Genomic DNA, 19,469 nt, shown 5'->3' on the forward strand with positions numbered 1-19,469 from the left:
CTTGAAATCTCGTGGTGTCCTCAAACACAATCACTCCCTCAAGAAAAACCTCTCTCTGATCTCTTCTCTCTCTCTCTCTCTCTCTCTCTCTCTCTCTCTCAATGGCATTGTCTTGCAGTGTTTCCTTGACAGCTGCTTCTGGCTGGCCATTTCCTCAAAACCGAAATTCAGAAAGAGTGAAGCCCATCCTCAAAGAATTTAAGCCTAACCTTATGAGCACTCAAAAATGGAGCGTTTCACAGAAACAGACATTGGCTTTTGGTCCCGCAAAACAGTACCCCATAAGTATTCATAATGTAATTATATATGTAAATGGATTTTGCACTTGTAAGTGTGTTTATCAAGGATTTTTTAACGAAATGTTTGTCATTTAATGTCATTGGAACTGCTTTTTACTCTTGCAGGATGATTCTGACACTGCGTATGCAGAAAAGTTGCAGACATTCAAGCATATTTTGAGGAAGGAAGGAGAGGAGCCAATTCAAGGTCTGGCCATGATTGATGCTATCCAACGCCTTAGCATTGACTATCATTTCCAAGAGGAGATTGATTCGATTCTAACAAGGCAATCTATGTTATCAAGCACCATTCATAGTGATAACAGTCTCTATGAGGTTGCACTTCGCTTTCGATTGTTGAGACAGCAAGGTTACCACGTATCCGCAGGTTGTTAATTTTTAATGTTTATCCTATCTTCTTTTCATGCTATCTATGTGAGGTTATGATCCTTACGATTGCTTGTTTATCTCGAGATTTACATGTGGTAGGAGTATTTGACAACTTCAAGGACAATGAGGGAAGATTCAAGCAAAAACTAATAAGTAGTGACATCAAGGGCCTAGTGAGTTTATATGAAGCTTCACAGCTAAGTATAAGAGGTGAAGATGAGCTGGATGAAGCTGGAGATTATAGTTATCAGCTTCTACGTTCAAGTTTGACACATCTAGACTATAATCAAGCTAGATTAGTTAGGAATTCTTTGGACCATCCACATCACAAAAGCCTGGCGAGTTTCACGGCCAAATACTATTTTAATGATGAGCCAAATGGATGGATTAGTGAGCTACAAGAACTTGCAAAGACCGAGTTTGAGAGGGTCCAATCCCAACATCAACACGAAATTGTTGAGATCTTGAAGTGAGCTTGATTGTGACTAATTGATTTTATATCCATGCTATCATTCACAGAATTCTTCTCACGTAATTTCTTACATTAATGTGCTCATTTAGATGGTGGAAAGACCTCGGATTGTCTACCGAATTGAGATTTGCAAGAGATCAACCGCTTAAATGGTATATGTGGTCAATGTCATGCCTCACAGATCCAAGTCTTTCAGAACAAAGGATTGAGCTCACTAAACCCGTCTCTATGATATACATAATAGACGATATTTTCGATGTTTATGGCACTCTCGATGAGCTCGTTTGCTTCACAGAAGTTATCAGCAGGTCATCATCAGTTGTAGGATTTATTATTCACATGCATCAAGTTTGAAGGTCCGTAGTTGATTTCTTAATTCTCACTCTCTCCCATCATCGTTTTAGATGGGACATTGCTGCCGCTGAAAAATTACCGCACTACATGAAGATATGTTTCAAGGCTCTGAACAATATCACAAACGAAATCAGCTACGAGATCTACAAGGAACACGGGTGGAACCCAGTTGACTCTCTCCGAAAAGCAGTACGATATCCCACAACAATTTTCGTGCAAAAATCTAAGATTAAGCTATGATAAGAGTTTAATTTTCTAACACACATAATGATTGTTCGGTTGATTTTTCTGCAGTGGGCTAGTTTGTGCAGGGCGTTTCTTGTGGAAGCAAGATGGTTTGCCTCTGGGAAGTTGCCGAGTGGTGAAGAGTACTTGAAGAATGGGATTGTCAGTTCTGGTGTGCATGTAGTTCTGGTTCACATCTTCTTTCTACTGGGCCAAGGTATAAGCAAGGAAAATGTAGAACTTATTAGCAATTTCCCACCCATCATATCATCCACAGCCACAATTCTGCGCCTGTGGGATGACTTGGGAAGCGCCAAGGTAACATCAAAGTCTATCATCTTCCTATTTTAATGTCTCCCTTTTTTGGACCAAGTGGGACCAGTGATTTTGGCAGACGAAAGTCTCTTTGAATCATACAGCGTATGTATAAAAAATCGCAGGACGAGAATCAAGATGGCCATGATGGATCATACGTCGAATGCTATCTGAGAGAAAACGAAGGATCATCGTTCGAAGACGCACGAAAGCAGGTTCTGCACATGAATTCTGATGCGTGGAAACAACTCAACCAGGAATGCCTCTCTCCAAATCCATTTTCATCAACTTTCTCCAAGGCTTCTCTAAATATTGCAAGAATGGTCCCCTTGATGTACGATTACGATGACAACCATCGCCTTCCGAGTCTTGAGGAGCATATGAAATCTCTCCTCTATGAAAATGTGTCTCAGTGAAAAAATAAAACAAAGCCCACGACTCCATATTATAGTTCCAGAGGGATCATGGACATGGTTAGGCAGCCTGTGAGCTAGCTGCTTTCACTAATATGTACAGTACAAAAAATATAAATAAAGAGTAACTTGCTTTTGCTGCCCTTTCATATTCTGTTTGCTACGAGAGTATTAATAATGAAATTAAATTCCTTATAATCTCTTCGTCATATTTTGTTGAGATGTTAGTGTCCATGGTTTCCTTATAATTTCTTCGACTTATTTGTATACTGCACACCTTTTGTCAGAGTTCAACCTGGAAGGCTAAAGTCATGGAAATAACTATTATTAACTTGGATTAATGAAAACAATTTTTTTTAAAAAAAAACAATTTTAAAATTATATTATCTTGAAAAATATTAAAAAATAACTTAAATTCTCATCAATTAAATTATGAATTACCTCATGAATTGACTCTATATTGACTTTCTACTTACATCAACCTTGAGCCAAGATATGAATCTGCCGAATCTCAAATATTTATGGCCCATAATTATCTCACCACAACCACCTTCTACTCTTTCTTTTGCACCACCTTCTGTTTTTTTTCTCATCAACATAATCAGCACCACATGATCATCTTTTTCATCACCATCTTTATCTTACAACCACCACCACTTCCTCCTCTTCTGTCACCTTCTCTTTCATTATTATCATGATCGACCAGTTACAATCACCCTTAAAGTATGTTTGGCAGTTTAATAGCGGTTATTTTTGAAATAATTTTTTATGTCAAAATATATGTTAATAGTATTTTTTTATTTTTTAAAAATTAATTTTGACATTAGCATATCAAAACGATCTAAAATGTACAAATTATATTAAATTTTAACAAAAAAAATTAATTTTTTAAAAATACAATGCAAATCGAATTCTCAAATGGTTCCTTTATCTCTTTCTCCATTACCATAATCATTAATAGAATATATAAAATATTTGACAGGAAAATATTTTTCAAGTTAAAAATATTTACAAGAAAATATTTTTTATATAAAATATTTTTTATTTATAAAATATTTTATGTAAAACAAACGGATCTTTAATTTCTAGTAAAGGGACCATGGATATGGTTATGCTGCAACCTATGAGCTGGCTGGTTTTATTAAATATAGTACGAAAAATGGAAACAAAAGACATTACAGCAGAATAAATTCCGTTCATTATTCTTTTCAGGAGAGTATTAATAATCAATTTAATTTCCACCTCTCTTCTTCATATTTTGTTGGTATATTATTTTCCAAGGTTTTTATGTAATCTCTTCCACGTCTCTTTCTCTGATAAAAAATGATTTGACGTTAACATTCCCAGCTACTTGTTTCAAAATAAAAATTTAGGCGTGACATTTTTGCATGTGCGGTGGAAAATGTTTTAATCATGAACACTCGAGATGTTCAAAAAAACTGAAAAACCGATTAAACCGAGAAAATTGAAAAAAAATAACTGAAAAAACCGAACCGTGAAAAAAACTAATTAAACCTATTAAAATTTTGAAAAAACCGACCGGTTCGGTTCGGTTTCGGTTTTTTAAGTATGGGACCGGAAAAACCGAACCGAACCGAACCGGAACCGAAAAAAACCGGAAAAAACCGAGCCAAACCGAGCCAAAACCGAGCCAAACCGGTTTGAACCGGTTTTTGCTCTAAAAAACCGAACCGAACCGAAACCGGTCAGTTTGAACCGGTTTCGGTTCGGTTTTGGTTTTTTTTTTAAAAAAATTTCAGTTTGGTTACTTTTTTTGATAAAAACCGAACCGAACCGAACCGTGAACACTCCTAATAAACACCAAAAGTCAAGAGAGGCGTTTGAAATTATAGATATGATTATTTTTTAAAGTATTTTTTATTTAAAAATATATTAAAATAATATTTTTATTTTAAAGAATTATTTTTAATTTTAGTTGTATCAAAATAAAATTAACAATCGTTTTTGTACCTTTTGATTATAGAGTATTTGAAAGAATAGTTTTTGTTAAAATAATATTTTTATTTAAAAAAATTATTTGATATTAGTATATCAAAATAAATTAAAAACATTAAAAAATATTAATTTAAAACAAATAATTTTTTTTAATCTTTTAAAACACAAAAATAACAAACAAATATATATAACTCTAACATTAACAACTTATAATATGGTACTGTTTGTTGTTTTCCGCAAAAGTTTTTTTTTTTTTTACCTCAAATTAATTTTTTTACTATTATCGAAGTTTGAATACCATCAAATAAGGATGCATGACAACAACGTGTAAAAAACACCATTCAAATTCACTAAAGGCATTCCAAATTCAGAGTGATGCCATTTAACTTGACTAATGCTCCTGTAACTTTTCAGGCTTCGATGAATCACATACCGGAACCTTTTATGAAGAATTACACTAGAATTACACCTTAGTTATCTAAGAAATGTGTTGGAGACACTCAGGGGCAATCAATTGTTTGTGAAGAATCTATGTGCTATCTTGTGAAGAACAAATAAAATACATGAGGCGCATCATCTATTTAGGACATAGATGCAATACCAGTGCAGCTAAAAAACAATACCGAACTAGGAAGTGGGGAGCACCACAGATCAAAAGCATTACCAAACAATGATTTTGCGAGTTATCTAACTCCTAGCTCCACAAAACCCTCCTTTCCTCGACATTTGCAGCTATACCCGGTGAAAAACAGAAAGCAGAGAAGTCATTGGATTGCTAAGTGGCTTTGGCAATTCCAACTTGTATGAATGAGCACGACACGATTCCCCGAGACCAACAAGCTTCTTTGCTTCTTCGAGCCTTGAATCCTTAGCCAATGCATCCACCACACTTTGTATCAAATCATTTTGAACAAGCAACTTGCTACAGAGAACATACTTGCAAATACCATAAGCAAACATAAAATCACCCTTCTGAAGGGCAAAAGGAATCAAGCCCTCCAAAGTCAATTTATCCCGTTTGCACCCACTTCTTCCTATCTCAAGATACCAATGCTTAGCATTCTTCAAATCCCCCTCATTAACAAACCCTCTAATCAAAGCGCTGTAACTAAAGGTATCAAGTTGAATCCCCTCACTCTTCATTTCTTCAACAACCTTAACCGCATCTTCCATTCTCTTCTCCAATGTCAATCCAAGCAATTTCAAGTTATAACTCCGTTTATCTGGTTCAACATTCTTCTCCTTCATTTGCTCCCAAATCCTCTCCCCGTCAACAAACCTTCCTTTCGCATAAAACCCATGTAAAACCGTATTAAAAGTAATCAAATCAGGCTCCAAGCCTTTCTTCTCCATCTCATCTAGCAATGTAGCAGCCGAATCCATTGAGCCCATCACGCAAAAAGCCTTGAGGACTGTGTTATACGAAACCAAATCTGGTTCAATCTCTAACTCCTTGGATAACCCTTTAAATAACCCTTCTGCTTCATCAAACTTCTTCGAATTAACACAAGCCCCCAACAACGCGTTAAAAGACACGACCGTCCGAGCACATTTTCTTTCAAGCATTTCGTCGAACACCTTGCGTGCATTATCGAACATGCCCGCTACACCATACAGAGAAATCAAACGAGCATTAAAACCCTCTTTATATATATCCTTATATTGCTTTTGGTCCTCTAAAATCTCTTCTACGTAGTTAAATTTCCGGGCGGCTGCAAGACGGTGAATGGCGTTTTTGTAAACAAAAGTTTTTGTGCGGAAATCCTCGTCTACAGATGCATTTTTAAATTTCTCAACGAGATGCTCAAGGTTGCGTTCTTTAATGATTTCTGTCCAGTAAGATTTGGCTTTGATGCTGTCGGAAGCCGCGGCAGAGGTGGAGGCGGGTAATGCACGGCGGAGAAGGCGGAGAAGAGTCGACATCCCGATTTTATGGGTTGTGGCTGAAGAGTTCGCTGTAGGGGTTTACAGAGGGTTTTTAGGGGCTCCAAAAAAGAAATACACGGCACGTCGTTTTCTTTTTTAAATGCTTTGTCGTTTAACTCTTTTAATATTCATAAAAACACCCTTTTTAATGTCTTATTATTATTATTATTGTCTTTTCTAATTATAAACTATTTCAAATAAATTTAATATATTACATTTTTCAATTTATTATTATTTATACTTAAATTTGTTTACTAAATTTTCGTCGAAGTGATGTGGCATGTTTACTTAGAGAATTGTTTTTATTTTGGATTGTAATATATATATATATATTGTCATACCATATAGCGATAAACATCAAGTATCTCTAGCATACTCTTTTATTATTAATTTGAGATTTATAATAATATCATCTTGATGAATATCTAATTTGTAGAAACCATGACAAAAAAAATAATTAAAGTACAACAATGATTATTAAATACATTAATTTTATCTTACACGTACTAACTAATTTTTAAACTTAGGGATAAAACTAAAAATACAAAGTATATAAATTCATTATATACCGTTATTGAAAAAAATGATGATTTTTATAATTAAAAAAATATAACTTTTTATTATAAATAAATATAATCACAATCATTTATTAGAGGACACACAATCATTAATAAAAAGAAAGATTGTTGTGGTGCAAGATCAACATGGCGGCAACAGCGGGTGGGAATATTCAGATCTGGCACAGGATGGAGACAAGCTACCAACTTCTGACGACAGCTCTCTTATCATATTCAATGCTCTTCATCTGGATGTGGTGCAAGATCAACTTGTTGCCTCATCTTTAGAGAGATTTCCAGAAATTATGGCATACAATCTTTCTTTTTCTGACAGCAGCTATATAAAAAGCAGTCCCATTCCCAATGCTCTTACCATATATACGGGACAGGGCAATCCTATTTTGAGAGAAGATGCTAGAAAACCTGTAGCTGCCTTGGACCTTGACTCCCTTATATTGGCTCAGATTGAAAGCCCAGTTTATGGCAGTGGATCTCAAAGCCCATCTGACGTTCTCTCTATTTCATTTGGATCAAACAATGATTTAGCCCTTCAATCAACATACAATCCTCAAGCCATAGTAATTCTGGAACCGCAACACATGAATCACCCAGTTATTTTGCACTCTGATGCAAACACAAAAGAGAGTGCAATTGCTCTATTTGCAAAAACAAGAAGGAAGTTGCGACGTACAAAGATGATTACAGCTGATGGAAGTTTGAATGAAACAGTTAATACGAGTGAGATGGATTCTGAGGACTCAACAATACAGAGGTGTAACAGGAGGAACTTGCTAGCTCATGACGAAAACAATAAACCTTCTGAGGGTGATGAGGTTTGTTTAATGCTGGAAATAGGAGAGGTTTTGCAGATTGAAAAACCTCACAATTTAGATGACTTCACATCCTATATAAATCAGCAAAGGCGTAAGGAGAAGGCTGATTGGGAAGCATCCCAGTGAGCAGATGTTCCTCTTTGTTCTGTAAGGATTTTAAATCTCTTTTCTTATGCAGATTCTTTCATGGAATTCTTGTGGTTTGGGGTTAGCTAGAAAGAAGAGGACAGTTTCAAAGTTAATCAGGGATTTTGATATAGAGGTTTGTTTTTTATTTGAAACTAAGTTACAAAGTTACTCAGACAGATTGGTTTTTCAATTATGGAGCGTCAGTAATGTTTCTTGGTTTGGTAATGAGGCTGAAGGTACTAAAGGGGGCATTCTGGCTATGTGGGATAACTCTAAGTTTGCGGTATCATCAGTGGAGTATGGTCATGGTTGGATCGAGTTATTTGGGCAGAATGCCTTGACAGGCTTCTCAGGGGCGGTGGTAGGTGTTTATGCCCCTTGCAATCAAGCTGACAGACTTCTTCTTTGGAAGGACCTTCGTATTCTGAAGGCTGCTTTTGAGTGTCCTTGGTTTTTAGCAGGTGACTTCAATGAAACTATGTTGCGAAGTGACAGAAGCAGTGGCTTCATTAACAAGGTGGGTTCAACGGCTTTTAGACATTTTATTGATGATTGCAACCTAATCGAGTACAACATGTCAGAGGGGTTGTACACCTGGTTTCGTGGGGGATCCATGAGTAAACTAGACCGTATTTTTTCTAGTCCTTGTTGTCATTTGCAATTCCCCCTTTTGTCTCTTCGACGGCTTCCAAGAGGGTTCTCTGATCATTGCCCTTTAATCCTAGGGGTTTCACCTGCAGAAAAAGGTTGGATTCCTTTCAAATTCATGGATTGTTGGCTCCATCATCCAAATTTTAAAGATATCGTAAAGGGTATATGGGATGAAGCTTGCAATGAATTTTCAGGTCAGTTCAAGCTCATTAAGAAGCTCAGCTTTATGGCAACTCGGCTCAGACAGTGGAACAGGGTTGGTTTTGGGCATCAGGAGACTGCTTTGTCATTGATCCAAAGCAATATTTCAGCTATAGAAAAGAAATTAGAATATGGGCAATTATCTACTGTAGAGCAGAACTCGCTTGATTCATTGATCAAGAAACAGTGGCAATGCAACTTGCATATAGAAAGCATGTGGCGTCAAAAGTCTCGCCAAATTTGGTGTCGCCTGGGCGATCGCAACACGCGTTTCTTCCATCTAGTTGCTAACTTCAGGAGGGCTAAAAACCATCTCAAGAAAGTGGTTCATAATGGTTCTGTTGTTGAATGTATACCAGTCATAAAAGATGCGGCAGTTAACTTCTTCTCCAACTTATTCAGAAGTCATGATAGATTCCGAATTGGTTTAGGGCCTGTTGGTTTTAAAACACTCTCGGCTTCTTCTTCAGCTAACTTGGAGCGAGATATCACTTTGGAAGAATTAAAGCAGAGTGTTTGGGATTGTGATGGGAGCAAGAGTCCGGGTCCAGATGGTTTCAATTTCAAATTCTACAGGCTTGCTTGGAATTTTATTGCAGATGATCTGTTAGACCTGGCCAAGAATTTCTTCAAAACAGGTAGGCTTCCAAAAGGAGTCAATCATGCTTATGTTCATCTAATTCCGAAGATAGCTTCCCCAGTTGGCTTCAAAGATTTCAGGCCTCTTAGTTTGATTCATGGCATTTACAAGATAATGGCAAAGGTTCTTTCTAGCCGTCTGAAAGCAGTTATGCATGACCTTATTAGTGAGAATCAAACAGCTTTCTTGGCAGGGAGGCAAATAATTGATGGGTTTTTGGTTGCCAATGAAGCAATTCATTCCTTGAAAAGACACAGAGTGCCGAGCCTTATCTTTAAGGTGGATTTTCACAAAGCTTTCGATAGTGTGCAGTGGGATTATTTAGAGCAGGTTATGAGGCATATGGGTTTTGGTGAAAAATGGATTAATTGGATCAACACTTGCATCTCCACTGCAAAATTATCAGTGCTGATTAATGGATCTCCTTCTAAGGAATTCCTGATGGGTCGTGGGATTCGCCAAGGTGACCCCCTTTCTCCATTCCTTTTTCTAATAGCAGCAGAGGGATTATCTGTTTTGTTTCAAAGAGCAGCTTCAAATGATCTTTTTAAAGGTATCCCTTTTGGAGACAGCTTTTGCCTCAGTCACCTACAATATGCAGACGACACTTTGATCTTCATGCCTGCTAATCTTCATATGGTCAAAACAGTTAAAAGGATCCTGTTGTGGTTTGCTATTTGTTCAGATTTGCACATTAACTTCCATAAAAGCTCTTTAATTGGCATAAATGTTGGGGAAGATACTTGTGCTAGTATGGCACATTCAGTCTTTTGCAGATTTGATTTCTTGCCTTGCTCTTATCTAGGCATGCCTTTAGGATCCAATCCTAAAAGATTGTCTACATGGAAGCCTATTATTGAGAATTTCAGACGAAAGTTGAGCATGTGGAGAGGTCGTATGCTTAGTATGGCAGGACGTATCTGCTTAATCAAAAGTGTCTTGAGTTCATTGCCAGTATATTATATGTCTTCTTTTCTTATGCCCAAAGGTGTCTGCAATATACTAACATCTATTCAACGAAGATTCTTGTGGTCTGGAGTGGCGAAGCAAAAGAAAATCTGCAAGGTGCAGTGGCGTATTGTTGTGAAAGCTAGAAAAGAAGGAGGCCTCAGGTTGGGTTCTTTAATGTCAAAAAATATATCCATGCTTTTCAAATGGATATGGAGGCTAAGCTTACCAGAACAAGCCTTATGGAAACAGGTAACAACCCATCTTTACTCCCCAACTTTCGAGAATGGAATCCCAAAATTGCATGGTCATATTTTCCCATTTTGGAAAGACGTTTTGTCAATCTTGGATCCAAACAGTGTCATCGGCTTATTATTGCGTAAAAACATTAAATTCAAGATTGGAGATGGATCCTCCATCCTTTTCTGGTCTGACGTGTGGATAGGATCAAATGTTTTACGTAGCATTTTCCCTAAGCTTTACCAAATTTCTACTTTTCGAAATGGTTTGGTTAATGAGATGGGTCAATGGGTGAATGATCAATGGCGATGGAATCTGGTTTGGCGTAGGAAGCTCTTATCTTATGAAGAGCAACAATATCATCATTTGCTCTCAATGCTGGAGCCAATGATAATTCGTCAAGGAAAAGATGACAAACTTATATGGCCATGCAATTCTGATGGCAGCTTCTCAGTTAAATCGTGTTGCACCCTAATTGACAATACCTCCTCTGCGACTGATAGAGTCTTCGAAGCCAATGTTTGGATTAAAGGGGCTCCTCCAAAAGTTCAGGTGTTTCTCTGGTTGGCAGTACAGGACAAAGTTAGTACAAGAGCTTTTCTCCATCAACGGACTGTTTTGTCTGCCACACAAGCTTCATGTGTCTTTTGCAGCTCAAATTTGGAAACCTCAGAGCATCTTTTTATACATTGTAACTTTTCTGGGAGTGTTTGGATGAAAGTTTTGGATTGGTGGGGTATCCAATGTTGTTTACCGAGAACAATTGACTTGCTTCTTCTGTAGTGGCCCGAAATGGTTCATGGCAAATTCCAAAGATCAGCTTGGAGATTAATTTCAAGTAGTACTATTTGGGGTATATGGTTGCTGAGGAACAAAATTGTTTTTGAGGAGGGAACTATAAACTTGTTTGATTGTTTCTCCACCATCCTTCATCGGGTTGCTATTTGGTTGCATACTCAAGATTCAAACTTTAATTATACAGGAAATGACCTCTTAAGATCTTCTGATGGCATCAAATTATGGTGTAATAAGAAATCTTAGGTAGTCTTCTTGTTGTTTGCTGTAGTAGATCAATTTTTTTTCTTTTTTTCTTTTTTTCTTTTTTTTTTTAATTTTTTATATTGCTTGTATTTCTCTTTGGCTATTCGCTTTATGGCCTTCTCAATATACTCTCGATGATTATAAAAAAAAAAAGATATACATCAAAATTACAACTATTTTTCATTAAAAAAAATGAAAACCATAATTTATATATAATAATCATCTTAATATCTTGTATTTTTTTATAATCTAATTGTAGAATATTAATTTTATTTAAATTAAATTAAAAATCATCATAAAAAGTTATATTGTTAACTCAAAAAAAAATCTTTATATTAGGTTTATAATAAAAATTAAATTTATGAAACTAACTAAAGAAAAAAATATAAAAAATAATTTTAAACTTTTACATTGCTAAAAAATGCTTTCATATATAAAAAAACAGTAAAAATCTTGCATTGGGAAAACATAAATAACCTCTAAAATATGTTTTTCGAACTCAATACAAATTTGAAAAGGGAAAGAATAAATTTGCCCTCATATATATTGTTGCACCCTCGCGGCGGAGCAGCGACCCTCCCCGGGAGCGGAGATTCCATGTCGGAGTTTTTGTTTTGTTTTTTGTGAACAAGAGAGTCGCCACCTAGTGTTATAGTCACTAGAAAACCTAACTATTCTTTCAAAGATTCTAAGGCAAGGGACTGATTGCGTAAAGGGATGGTTTTAGCACCCCTTGTACGCCTTACCTAAGGTAAGCTGCTTGGTGTTTGGTTTGCTTTATAATTGCTATGGTGTTGGTGTTTTCTAATCCCATCAGTTTTTCTATGATAGGTTCGCTATGATGAATAGGCTTGGGTTCAAAGTTTAAAAGCAAAAACCCTTGGCCAATATAGATCATACCTTTAGATATGTCTACAGGGTGACAAGAAGAGTCGATGTAGATCTCTTAAAATCTGTGTTTGATTTGAAAGAAATTTATAACCTATGAATTAAAAGACAGCTCCCTCTCTTCTCCCCTGTTATTTGTGTTGTTCTCTCCTCCTCCTTCTCTTCTTTTTCGTTTTTCTACTCTCTCCCTTTCCTTTTTTTTGTTTTTTTTATTCCTTTTTCCTCCCCCTCTAGGTCAATAGAGGGGGCTTATATATAGCCTAATATACCTCTATTTAGGACAGATTCAATGTATTAATCTAGGATGCAAATCCCAGCTGATTTGCAGCCAAATAATGCAAATGAGGAAACAACAATATTCTCATTGATTATGTGTTGATTCTAGTGATTTCTTTCCAACATTAACACATCATCCCAACCATCTATATTAGGGATAAAATCTCAACCATTAGATGATGGTGAGGTTCTTCTCTTCATGGCATTTTACAGCTGTCAAAAGTTGTTGTCTCCTATGAATTAAAACTGCACAAACGTAATCTGCAGCTCCAAAATGGCAACTAGCAGGAAGTTGCAGAGAAAAGGAAAGAAATCAAATGGGGAGGGTTGTGCAGAGAAAAAAGAAAAGAAATCAGATGGGGTAGGTGTTCTCAAAATTACCATGAACAGTACCCTACTAATTAAATCCTATGGGGCTGTTTTTACGCTACCAAGTAACAGACATTATTGATGTTTTCTAATCCAGTCCCTGTTTTTTTTATTCCTCGAACGAAACTGATTTACTTTCCAAATTTTGAAATTTATCCTTAATTAATCCGATAAATCCTTAAAACATTAAATCAGGTCCCTCGAATCAAGACCTCAAAAAAAAACTCGGGTCGGAATCCTTATTGCGGCAGGATTCTCTGCTTATGATATCGAAATCAAGCGATTTAAAAGCCCAAATTCATTAGCACGTACAGGACTAAAACTTCCATGAAGGATTTAAAGTGGCATAAAATCGTTTTAAAGAATTGCAACAAAACTCAATTGGAAACCATTTCGCGGCAGGATTCTCTGCTTTCACATTAGATATTCAAATGGAATATCTTGAACTTATGATATTGAAATCAAGTGATTCAAAAGCTCAAATTCATCTACGCTTTCAGGACTACAACTTTGATGAAAGATTCGAAGTGAAATAAAATTGTTTTAGAGAATAGAATCTGGCAGCAACCTGGTTGGTCAAAAAAGGTCTCCTGATCTATTTTAGAGACTGACAATGTCGAGCATCCCAATATGACTAAGAGTATGACTTAAGAACAACGACCAACAAAATTGTGATGGAAGCATAGTCTTTAGTGCAAAAGTCGGGTCAGAACCCTTCTTGGGGCAGAATTCTCTACTTTCACGTTAGATATTCATACGGGAATATCATGAGCTTCTTATATCAAAATTAAGCGATTCAAAAGCCCAAATTCATCTACACTTGTAGAGCTACAACTTTCATGAAGGGTTCAAAGTGAGATAAATTCGTTTTGAATAACATAATCTGGCAGCAATCTGGTTGTTCAAAAAGATTTCCTAATCTAATTCAGGAAACTGACAATGTCGAGCATCCCAATCTGACTGAGAGTCTGCCATAAAAACAGTGAGCCCTAGGACCCAATAAAGGTGTAGGTAAATTTTTCAACATGTCATAAGTGAAAGAATGTAACTGGGATGGTCAAATATCATATGAAACCAAATCAGAATCAGAGTCTAAGTTGCAACAAAAAAAATTGCGACAGTAGCAGAATCAATTTTTTAGTTCAAATTCTGAGAGATTTATCCAACCTTAAAAAACAAGATAAAGAAGGAACAAATTTAGCATTATGAAGACTCCTAGTCATTCTAAGAAACCTGATGATTGTGGCAGCAAAGGGGAAGGATAAAGAGGGCAGAAAACAGCTCAAACAGGGTTCGACAAACATTTCTTCCTTCTCTGTTTTTGTCAATCTTGCAGCGAACATGAGCTAAACTCCTGCATTTGGTTTAAAAGGGGTACACACCATCTTCAGCACGTGAGGCTCAAAATGAGTAACAATATATATTAATTGGATCAACTATGTCCCATCTATTCAAAATTTTGATCAATCTTAATGCACAAATTGTTGACAACAAATGGATACATTTGAGACTTTGCATCAAGTCTCCTTACACCTAGATATGAGCTTTTAGAGTGAAAAAAATTTAGGAGCTCAAATTTTGGGACAAAAATTCACTAGAATAGTGGCCTAAAATGCCTACCTTGATTGTTAATGGTAGAACAGGGCGTAATCTACTTGAGATAAGCATCATACTCTTAAACAAATTGTCCATGATTAGTGTATTTAGGTTTTAATGGCGAGAGTATTAGCGAGCCAGTCTCCCCATATGATGATCAGATTTTCTAATCAAGTTTTAAACAGATTGTACACACTCACACCTGTTTGCTTATGCCTAAAATAAAATGGAAAAGGGAGTAATCTCCCTTGAATTCCAACCTTGATAATGGTGTGGGAACCAATCACCTTAGCATATGAGCCAACAAGTGTGAAGTCATTTTCCATGTTCTTCAAGTGACTTGGACTCGAGTAAATATTCAGACAAGGGATGGAGGGGAGGAGGGGCTAGTTTTTGTGCGAGAGCCTCCATGTAAGTTCTAACACCCTAAATCAAATATGGATTCAATGAATTTCCTGCAGAATGCACACAGTATATTTGGGTACTTTCAGCCATCCAACTTGTTCCATTGTTGCAAACTGCGAACCTGTTCATTACACCCATCCAAATACACCCGCAGACAAGCGCACACATGAGCACAAGGAAGAAGAAGAAGAAGGCAGTTCTACATAGCAATCATAATACAGAGTTGCGCACCCATGCACACAAGGAAGAAAGAGTAAAACAATCTCTTGCATATGCTGTCCACACACCAGTGTCAGACTCAAACTTTTTTGGCTTCTAAACAAAAGAAGAACACAAACGGTCCATTAACTTCATTTCATAGAACTTGATCTAATATTTAATTGAAAGTAACTTTACATACAGAGAGGCACAACATTTTCTGTTCCTATATTTCTCACAAGAACAGCCAGTGCAATTAGAAGCAACTCAAGATGTAATCGATGAAGTAATACAATGAAATTTCCAACAAGTGAAATTAAGTCATGCCAACAGGATAAAGAGGAAACTCCAGTCCATGCACATTTCCATCGGATTTATTTTGTTTGATTTTAGCTCTTGAGTATTTCTCGAGGGTGCTAACTAAAACAACAATCATAAAATCACATTCTTGCTCCGGGGTTTAGTTAAATTGGAACACTTCAGATTTGAGAACGGTGAATTTCCAGAGAAACAGATAAAGCCAACTAACACCACATTCTCATATTGATTCCCTTTATCAGTTCTAAACAATATCTTTGAAGTTACCTAGCTTCCAACTTCGTTAAACTAGTAGTTAACATCTGCATTTGAAACATATTTGGAACACATATTATATGCCTAAGAATGCACAGATGATCATACTCAGCTGCCCTTCCAATGGATCTTAAATTTCATATCCTAGAAAGGATAGAATATAGGGAGTGTGGGGTAGATTTCAGTATTCCTCAAGGCTATTCACTCCCATGTATTTGAACTTTCTAATATATGCTTCAAACGCACTGCATGTGTGTGTTACTGCATCATAAATCTTTTAAGACTTCAATGTTCAGCTTCATCTCGATGCAAGCGAGTAAACACTCTAAATCTGCTCCATGATCTGTGGCAAACATAGTGATAAAGAACATCATTTAACTAAATATTAAGCAATCATGTGGATTGAGTACTAAGGGGCTGTGCAGAAGCCACCCCACGCCACCCTGCTCTGCCATTCACGCAAGGCCCACCATATCAACAATATTTAAACAATTATGTCTAAAAATAAAAAAAAAATATTCATTTTAAATAATATTGTTGATGTGGTGGGCCTTGCGTGAAATTTTTTTAAAGGTGTGAGTTTATTCCATCAGTCTCATTTGTAATTATATTTGAAGTCATGAGTTTTTTAATGTGTGGATTTATCTTTTATTTATTTAAATAAACAAGTTCAGTAAATACAATGAGTTTATTCCATCAGTTTCATTTTGTTTCAATGAATATCTTGATTTATATTCATCTCTTATTTTTTCAATTCTCTTTTGGTTATTGTTAACTATTTTTTAAATTTATTTACATAAATAAATATCAATTTATTAAACTAGATACTCTTATAAACTTTTTAATTTATACCTTAAATTTTTTTAATATAAAAAAAACGTTTCAAAATAGCATTCATTCCTCGTATTTGTTTTTTAAAAAATTAAAACACCCAACAGAACGGGAGTCAAATTTAAGGTATATTGACTATGATGCCAGACATTATCAAATTATGTACTCATCTGGTCATTTACATAAACGTTCTTAGAGAATAATATAAATCGTATCCTAAAACCTCATCTAAAAGCTTAAGCTGTTAGGTGAGGTTGAGCATGTCAAAGAACCATCTCAACCCAAAAGCTTAAACTATTAGGTGAGGTTTTAGGATATGATTTATATTATTCTCTAACACACCCCCTCAAGTGAAAGCTCTTTGGGCTTGAAACTTACACATACCCACATTACCTTGTGCTTATTTTTTATCAAATAAATGGGGATGGTGAGATTCAAACTCGTGAGCGCTTGATCATCAAGGCTCTGATACCATGTCAAAGAACCATCTCAACCCAAAAGCTTAAGCTGTTAGGTGAGGTTTTAGGATATGATTTATATTATTCTCTAACAAATGTCTGGTCAAGAAAAAGATTTACTATTTAACGAATATTGCTTACATTATATTTTGAAAAAGATTTACTATTTTTTCCAAAACAGCTTTGAATTCTCTCCTGTATAGTACTGCCTCTCATGCTGTGTCAAACGTTAGCCAGCACAGCTTCATATGAACACAAGTTTTTTTTTATATAAAAAAATTGATTTGAGATTTGGACTACTCATAAATACGTGTGAAGACCGACCTATTTATATTTTATATGATTGAACACATGAAAAATTACATTTATATCACATGGAGATATAGTTTTTCATTTAACATGAAGAGTTAGGAATTTCAAGGAGTTTTCAATTGTCAATTTCACTAGCTATGTCAAAGAACCATCTCAATCCAATAGGTTAAGCTGTTAGGTGAGGTTCCAGGATATGATTTATATTATTCTCTAACACGTCCCCTCAAGTGAAACCCCTTTGAGTTTGAAACTTGTATATGCTCATATTACCCTGTGCTTAATTTTTATCAAATAAATGGGAAAGGTGAGATTCGAACTCGTAACCACTTAGTCATCAAGGCTCTGATACCATGTCAAAAAACCATCTCCACCTAATAGCTTAAGCTGTTAGGTGAGGGCCCATGATATGATTTATATTATTCTCTAACAAGTTAGGAGCCACTTTTGAAATTCAATGTAAAACTAGTACATAGACACATGCATGCTAGTATATTTTACCTTCATGTCCTTATATTTTATTTGAAAATGGTGATTTTATTCAAGTCGAATATTACTGTAAATATACATATAAAAGGTCAATTTTTAGGATTTTTGTTGCTAGCTGCATTATGTTTTCACATAAATTTTTATTAATTAATAAATAATGCTAAAAATAAAAAAAACATTCTTAATGAGAAAAACAAATGTATTATAAATCTAACGGTAGAGATAGAAGTCTACAACAAATTGGTAGATTTTACATATATTAATTAGAAAAAAGTACGAGGGTTTTATTTATAAAAAAAAAGTAAAACATGGAATAATTGTGTGAAGGACCAACAATTACTTTGAAAGGTTGAAAGTTAAGGAATTAATATAAAATTATTTTTGAAGCTTCATTAAATACTTAACGTCCATTTCACATATCATATTTTATGAAGAAAAAACAATTTTAAACCATAAAAGGGTAACTCAACTGGGTCAGATCTTATATTTGCTCCCCAATGATTATGAGTTCAAGTTCTCTCAGGGCCACTGGAGGCCTACATGGTCATTAACTTCAGGGCCCGTGGGATTAGTCAAGATGCACGCAAGCTGATCCGGACACTCATATTAATTAAAAAAACACTTTAAATCCAAAGAATTGAAGAAATGTTTATTCCCTCTCAAATTCTTAAGTTTATATAATCCATAAAAAAAAGAAACAATTGTATTGCAATGAGTAAAAATTAGCTTTAATCCCAAGAAGTTGGTTTCGTAATAAAAAAGATTTGTTCTCCAAGTTCAGTCATAAAATTAACATAAATCCCAAGAAGCTGGTTTTCTAATAGTTAAAATATTTTTTCATATATTGTCATAACTCAATTCTGGGTTATTCCCCAAAAATCAATTTCTTTTTTCAAAAAAAAATCAAAAAATAAAATAAAGGCTGGCAACGTGGAGAAGGCAGGTCGGAAAATCAAGCTGCAATTTTTGGAGGAAATTCAAGGCCTAATTGTACCCTATTATGCCCAAAAATAGAGAAAAAAAATACAAATTCAAGGTCAAATTAAATGATTATTGGACGAATTTGCATAAAAATTAAGTCCAATGACATAATTAAATTTTCAATAGGCCAATTTGATTTAATCATGGGCCAAATTAAATTTTAATTATGTTTAAGAATTAATTTGGGTCCAATTGAAGGATTTAATTAAGTGCAAGGACTTAATTATACTTTAAATGGGTCAAATTAATTTTATTTGGGGCTTAATTGGTGAAAAATTAAGTTTGGGAGCTTAATTTGGGCTTAATTGAGAAGATTGGAATTTTAAGAGACCAAATTTAATTTTTATCAAGTTAATTGATTGAAATTAAGGGCCAAATTGCAAGAAAATTGAAGTTTTGAGGTCAATTAGGGGATAAATTGACAAAATCCGAGACCAGGGACCAATCTGCAACAGGCGGAAAATTATGGGGGTTCAATTGACAAAAATCAGGGGTGAAATTGAAGAAATTGAAAGTTTAATGGTCAA

General features: G+C 35.3%; 2 protein-coding genes across 2 annotated transcripts; one reads left to right on the forward strand and one right to left on the reverse strand.

Annotated features, from left to right (window-relative positions):
- On the forward strand, positions 1-2,596 carry LOC133702988 ((3S,6E)-nerolidol synthase 1-like). The gene is made up of 7 exons (XM_062127362.1): positions 1-296; positions 405-666; positions 768-1,137; positions 1,230-1,448; positions 1,545-1,683; positions 1,789-2,037; positions 2,160-2,596. The coding sequence occupies exons 1-7, from the start codon at positions 102-104 to the stop codon at positions 2,448-2,450; spliced, it is 1,725 nt and encodes a 574-aa protein (XP_061983346.1). The 5' UTR covers positions 1-101; the 3' UTR covers positions 2,451-2,596.
- A 2,223-nt stretch (positions 2,597-4,819) lies between these two features.
- On the reverse strand, positions 4,820-6,404 carry LOC133703296 (small ribosomal subunit protein mS79 (rPPR3b)-like). Its single transcript, XM_062127759.1, has one exon. It carries the CDS (start codon positions 6,324-6,326, stop codon positions 5,136-5,138), a length of 1,191 nt encoding a protein of 396 aa, XP_061983743.1. The 5' UTR covers positions 6,327-6,404; the 3' UTR covers positions 4,820-5,135.
- Positions 6,405-19,469: the final 13,065 nt, after the last annotated feature.

The sequence above is a fragment of the Populus nigra genome, chromosome 9, assembly GCF_951802175.1.
Source record: "Populus nigra chromosome 9, ddPopNigr1.1, whole genome shotgun sequence".
Taxonomy (NCBI): Eukaryota; Viridiplantae; Streptophyta; class Magnoliopsida; order Malpighiales; family Salicaceae; genus Populus; species Populus nigra.

What these genes read in the sequence shown, in the direction of transcription:
- LOC133702988 (XM_062127362.1), top strand. Translation starts at nt 102, where the DNA reads ATGGCATTGTCTTGCAGTGTTTCCTTGACAGCTGCTTCTGGCTGGCCA. An exon ending in ACCCCATAAGTATTCATAAT is followed by an intron (nt 297 to 404) that starts GTAATTATATAT and finishes TTACTCTTGCAG; the next exon opens with GATGATTCTGACACTGCGTA. An exon ending in ATGACTTGGGAAGCGCCAAG is followed by an intron (nt 2,038 to 2,159) that starts GTAACATCAAAG and finishes AAAAAATCGCAG; the next exon opens with GACGAGAATCAAGATGGCCA.
- LOC133703296 (XM_062127759.1), bottom strand. Translation starts at nt 6,326, where the DNA reads ATGTCGACTCTTCTCCGCCTTCTCCGCCGTGCATTACCCGCCTCCACC.